Genomic DNA, 5,853 nt, shown 5'->3' on the forward strand with positions numbered 1-5,853 from the left:
GCCCCAGTTCGGCAAAGGGTTTGATTCTGAAGAACTAAAATGCAAAACAACTCCCAAGATAGGCTCAAGTTAGTGCAACGGACTGAACCCCTGGCCGTTGAATGCAACTCGTTCAGAGCAGCCTGCAGATTATTCTGCCCATAGTGGTGTTGTGCAAGACCTGAGAGGGAAGGAGAAAGGATGTGAACATTATCTAGGTCTCACGTTTGCATTTGTCCGCAATGAGATGCTGTATCTGCCCTTTTTTCATTCTTGTTGCATTTCAATGTATCTTTCAGAAGGCGAATGCAAGGACACAACTCACTACTGTACATTTGTAAAGCAGCTAAAATTATGCATGATAGACATCTACAAACAAAGGTGTTGTCAGTCATGTGAAGAGCATTATCCTTCTGTGGGAAGTTCATGATGTCGCAGTGAAGATATCGCGTGAAGAGAATCCAGCCTGCTCTGGACAATATAGACAATCAACCAAGAACATGTGGTGGGGAAGGGGAAATGGATGAATAGAAAGAACATGCTATGGATAGTCCAAGCAAGGTTTTCCATTTTCTCTCCTGGTCTCCTACCCACCGGGCAATAACTCTGTTGCAACTTAAGTTTTAATGATGTTGGAAACATCAGTTTTAATGGGGTTGCAAGTGATTCATTGGCTATCAATGTAATGCTCCCTGCCTCATAAAGACAATTCGAGTTTAGCGATTGTTGACAACTATTCCAAAAATACTGAAATGCAGCAACAACTCATCTCTGCTTGTTGCCTTTCTGGTTTGATCCACATCAGTACAATTCTCAAAGTATATGGATTCAGCCATCTGTAGCTGTAATATTTCCCCCCCAGAGGCTGCATTTCCTCAGCATTTGAGAAAAGGACATTGTCACAGGTCTTGTTTTATTGAGATTAGCTGTCGAACGGATCCCCGTTTTGCTTTCCTTCCTTCATTTAAGCGCCTGCAGTAAAAGGCAATGTACCTGACATGATGGTTTTCAGACCTGCTCTGGGATTGTTTTCTAATCGACGAGGCGTCATTTGGGGCAGGGGGGGGGCGGGTTCCCCAAACGTCTGCTTCAGCCTTGCGGGAATGTGATCAAAGCCAGGGCATGATTCATTGAATGTGAAAACTGGATGCAAGAGGGTTTCTACATGGGAGCTTGGAATTTGCGTTTGGGGGTCTGAGAAGTTTCCCCTTCTGCTTGGTCAGATGAGAAATGAGAGTGCTTCTCTGGGCCAAGGGTGCCTGTCAGGCTGCATTGCCCTTGAAGAAACCTTCTATATACTTTTCCAGTCATCGGAAAGAAAGAAAGAGGTGGGGGGGGGAGAGGACCAAACAAAACAGAAAGAGCTGTTCTTCATTGAGACAGACATATGTTAAGTATCAGTTTCAATTTGTTTCCATTCATTCTGACTATCATACATTTAGTGATTGCATGCTAGTAAATTCGCAAAACTACAACCTCAAGTAGCTCTTTTCTGCCGTGCAAATTATGTGTGCAAAGCCTGCCAAGGAGCCAGTTTTTTGATTCTCGAAAAAAAAAGTACAAACAATCTGGAAATATAAATAAATGCAGCCACATTCGAAATAATGTATACCGTTCTGGTCGGCCCATCTCAAAAAGGGAAATCTGGAGCTGGGGTGGGGAAGCACAAATGATCAAGAGGTCAAAAAAAATTTCTTATGAAGGAATGCTTAAAGGCCCTTAATTGAGAAAAGGGGACAACAACTAAGGCTGCAATCCTAACCCCACTTACCTGGGAGTAAGTCCCATTCAACTCGACAGGAATGACTTCTGAGAGGACAATATATTTCTTGAGCTGCACTGCAAGAGGGACATGGCAGAAGAGAGCTAGGTAACTTGGTGGCATCCTGATGTTGCATTGCAACTCCCATCATTGGCCATACTGGTTGCTGCTGATGGGAACTGGAGTCCAACAACTGGGGGGGGTACCACATTGCCTACCCCCCCTCCAATGTTTATAAAATTAGGCAAAGTGGATAGACAGAAGGTTCACACGTCCTTCTCCCATAACATTAGAATTCAGTGATTGGCATTATTTTAGGACAGGAAAGAAACACTACTTCATACAACGCAAAATTCACCCATGGAATTTGCTGTCCGCTGGCTTCTGTGAGTTGGTAAGGCAAATTCACGGCACAAAGTGATTAGGCAAAGTCATGGCGGAGGAGAGGCATAATGGACCAGGAATGGGGATGAGGGGAGTGCTCCCCCAGGAATGACATCACCGGCCAGTACAGCTGATGGAGCTTCCTTGCTCCAGCAAATGAACAAAGTGGCTTTCAGGATTGTTACAGATTGGCAGAGAGGGGGGTGAAAAACAAAGGCTAGGTACTTATTTCCTTTCCTTTGACAAGGTTCCTTCTTCGCCCTAGCAGTCTAAATGGTGAAACTTTTTTGCATTTATTTTTATTTTATTTTTTGTATTTCTAATGGTAAGTTAAAAGTTGCATTTTGGCTGACTATAGATCTCTTGGTAAGCGCCAGCATCTATTGCAAGTGAAACCTGTGCACTCAATATTAAGCGCCACTGAATTCAGTGGAGCTTACTTATTTGCAGTCCTGCCACTGTATGTAAACCTAGGTCTCCCCCCATCAAATTACAACACGCTAACTTCTACCCCACCCTTTTGCTTGCTCATTGTTCTATGATTGTCAGCTGATCCAAATCCATTTGGTATTATACTGCTCTTTGGGAGTTGCATATAATGAACAAAGACAGCTGTTTGCATTTTGAGGCTCTCCTTTGAGAGGTTAGGTAAGGAGGCTGTTGTGATGAGCTCCCCACACTTCAAAAAATTGCCATTGCACTACTGGTGCATGGAAAGCACTGTAGAACCTCCAGGCTCAGAGGCAGTGTACCACTGAATACGTGACACAGAGAAATGAACAGCACGGACAGCATGGTGCCTGTCTGAATGTTTGCCATGAGGTATATGGTCACTATTAGGAGCAGAATGGAAGATAGAGGATAGCTTCCATCAGGGCTGTTTTGATACTGTTAAGCCTCTAATAGTGGGGGGGGTGTTATTGCTGTTTTCAGTTTTAACTGGCTTGCTTTTCATTTGCAACTCCTGTGCTCTTGCGTAAATGCCCAAAGGCAAATTTGGTTGAACTGGGCCCTCTGCTGATGGGCCAGAAAAGAAACGGCGGAGATTTTTGTTTCTGTCCAGAGTGTGTTAGAGGAAAAATTAATGCACCGTGGTTTTGCCTCACTGCTAATTAAACTAGTGCTGCTGTACAGAAAACCTTTCACGTGGGTAACCGTGGCCTTTGCTGACAGCAAGAAAAGTGATATATGCCCACTCAATGTAATGAAACGGAAGCAGCCAGTAGAATCAAGAAGTAAGGTTTTGCCAGGTGGGAGAATTGCATATTTGAATGTTCAAAATGTGTGTGGGGGGGGGGACCCCTGCAGATAGAACAATACAGTGGCCTAGTTTCCACAACACGGTAGGCCAAACTTTTTTTAGTAGAATTTTTTTACCCAAACGGCACAAACATGGTGGCTCTCAGAGAGGAGCTTGTACAAAATGGGTGAGCCTCTCCGTTTTGGTTTCTCTTATTTTTCCAAGTTCAGTTTTCCACATTTCTGCATTTGTTTGCATTTTTTTTTAAAAAAAAAAACACCCTCGTGAAAATTCATCAGTGTTTTAGTGTAGATTTCTCCCAACTGACACCTTTTCTGTTAATTTCAGTAATGTGTGCCTTTTTATGGATTCTTTACCCCAGTGTGCTGTGTATTTTTCTGTACACATTATTAAGCTGGAGAACTGCACTGCAAAATTCAGAGCAGTGCAAGTTTTTAAGGATGGCTGTGCTAGTTTTACCACTTGATTCTACCCGTATTAACTGTCCGTTTTGACACATTGGTGTCATCAGGAGTGCAGAGAGCCTGCACTTAACTTTAAAATGTTTAACTTTGCGCTGCCCAAGCTTTTTAAATCAGCCGTGGGTTTTGTTTGTTTATACCATTTTTAAATTAAAACATGTAATATACTTTTGTATATATTTATTACCTGATCTAAAAGTGCAATATATATATTTTTTGTACAGTGTGTAATAAAGATTTTGGAACTTTTTTTTTCGTTCACTGAAACTTACCAAATGTTTTTTATTTTGTATTTAATATTTGTAAAGAATGAACTGCTAGCATCCCTGTTTTGCTAGTACTTTGGTTATAAATGCATGTCCTAGGGAAGCATAGCTGTGGGTGATGGTTGCAGCAGGTGGATACGGTCCTCTCTAGCCGATTCCGCTGCTGCTACATTAACCAAAGATGTCTAATATTATTTGTTCACTGCCTTAACTTTGGTATTCACAAAAATAAACACTCCTTTTGGCTATCCCACTTGCTTTTACTATATGGAAACGGTTTGTCAGTGGCATTTTTCAGGTTCTTTACGCAGCGCATAAAACTATGGAATGTGCTCCCAACTTGGATGGCTTCAAAAGATTAGACAAATCAATGGAGGACAATGGCTACTGGGCATGATGGCTACACTCAGCCTCCACAGGCAGAAGCAGTAATGGCTCCAAATATCAGTTGCTGGAAATCACAGGGGGGGAAGAGTGCTCTGGGGCTTAGGTCCTGCTTGCAGGCTTCCTCTGGGCACCTGGTTGGCCACTGTGAGAACAGGATGCTGGAACGAAATGGGCCATTGGCCTGATCTAGCAGGCACTTCTTATGTCATTGACAGGGTGGGCAGAGCAGGCAAGTACCCAAACCAGACATTGATTTCAAGGCAGCATCAAATCCCACCCAAGGCAACATCATAGGAAGCCCCTTCAAGAGACTCCTTGCCAGCCAGTCAGCTGCATAAATCCACATTTCTGGTCTGTCTCCTGCCTCTATTCTATGCATAGCCAAACTCTGGCCGTCCAGATGTTTTGAGACTACAATTCCTACCATCCCTGAGCACTGGTCCTGTTAGCTAGGGATGATGGGAGTTGTAGTCCCAAAACATCTGGAGGGCCGAGTTTGCCTAGGCCTGCTCTATTCTAACCGCTGAACTGGTTTTCTCATGCTCACGCCCAGGGAGCTGAATGTGTGAGCTGGCTCCCTTGGCAAGCGTTGCATTTGAAGGAAAGTGAGGAAACATAAAAGGGATGTCAGAGTCTCTGGATCTGCAACAGTCACTGGTGTTGGGTGGAAAACTCAGCAAAGTGGAATCTTTCCCAGATATTTTTGTAGTGGTTAATTTTTCTGCAGGGATTTTTGTTTTTGTTTTTGTATGTTAGTAATAATTCATGAATAGCAACAGCAAATAAACATTAAGCAAGCTTGTCAGTTTCAAAGTTTTGTCATGCTAAATTAAATCACTCTCAAGGTCATCAGATTTTTTTTTCTGATGCCAATTATCCGTTTTCAAATTCAAATTTTTCTGGGAAAACCACATGCTGGATTCAGCCCACTTACATGTGTAAATATCCACTTGACGTTATGGTTATCAAGTAAATAACGTGCTTGTTGTGAACTAGCCATATGAAAAGAGGACCTGGAAAGAACAGGACTGAAAGAGAAAAGTGTTCTGGCTCTTTCATCTCCATCAGAGAATGAGATGACAGTAGTTAAGAGCGTGTCTCCAAACTAGATTAGAGGCTCATCTGTGTCCATTTCAGGTGGCAAAAGGAAAAAGTATATACAGTGGACTTACAAATTTAATCCGTTCCGAAGGCACCTTTGTAAGTCGGAAAATTCGTAAGTCGAAAAACGCCATTGGAAACGCGATTTCCCAAAGGAATGCATTGGAAACGGAAAAATTCGTAAGTCGAAAAATCCCTATCTAAAACCGCCGTGGTTTTTTCCGGATGTCGAGACATTCGTAAGCGCACGGC

At 42.8% G+C, this 5,853-nt stretch overlaps 1 protein-coding gene across 4 annotated transcripts in view; it reads left to right on the forward strand.

The window, feature by feature from the left end:
• ADAMTSL3 (ADAMTS like 3) overlaps positions 1-5,330 on the forward strand; it is a 280,228-nt gene extending 274,898 nt beyond the window's left edge. For all 4 annotated transcript variants that reach the window (XM_060282649.1, XM_060282651.1, XM_060282648.1 and 1 more), the window contains one exon: positions 279-5,330. In XM_060282649.1, the coding sequence (XP_060138632.1) occupies positions 279-409 (131 nt within the window). In that variant the 3' untranslated portion in view covers positions 410-5,330. The remainder of the gene's footprint in view (positions 1-278) is intronic.
• Positions 5,331-5,853: the final 523 nt, after the last annotated feature.

Source organism: Zootoca vivipara, chromosome 14, assembly GCF_963506605.1.
Source record: "Zootoca vivipara chromosome 14, rZooViv1.1, whole genome shotgun sequence".
NCBI lineage: Eukaryota > Metazoa > Chordata > Lepidosauria > Squamata > Lacertidae > Zootoca > Zootoca vivipara.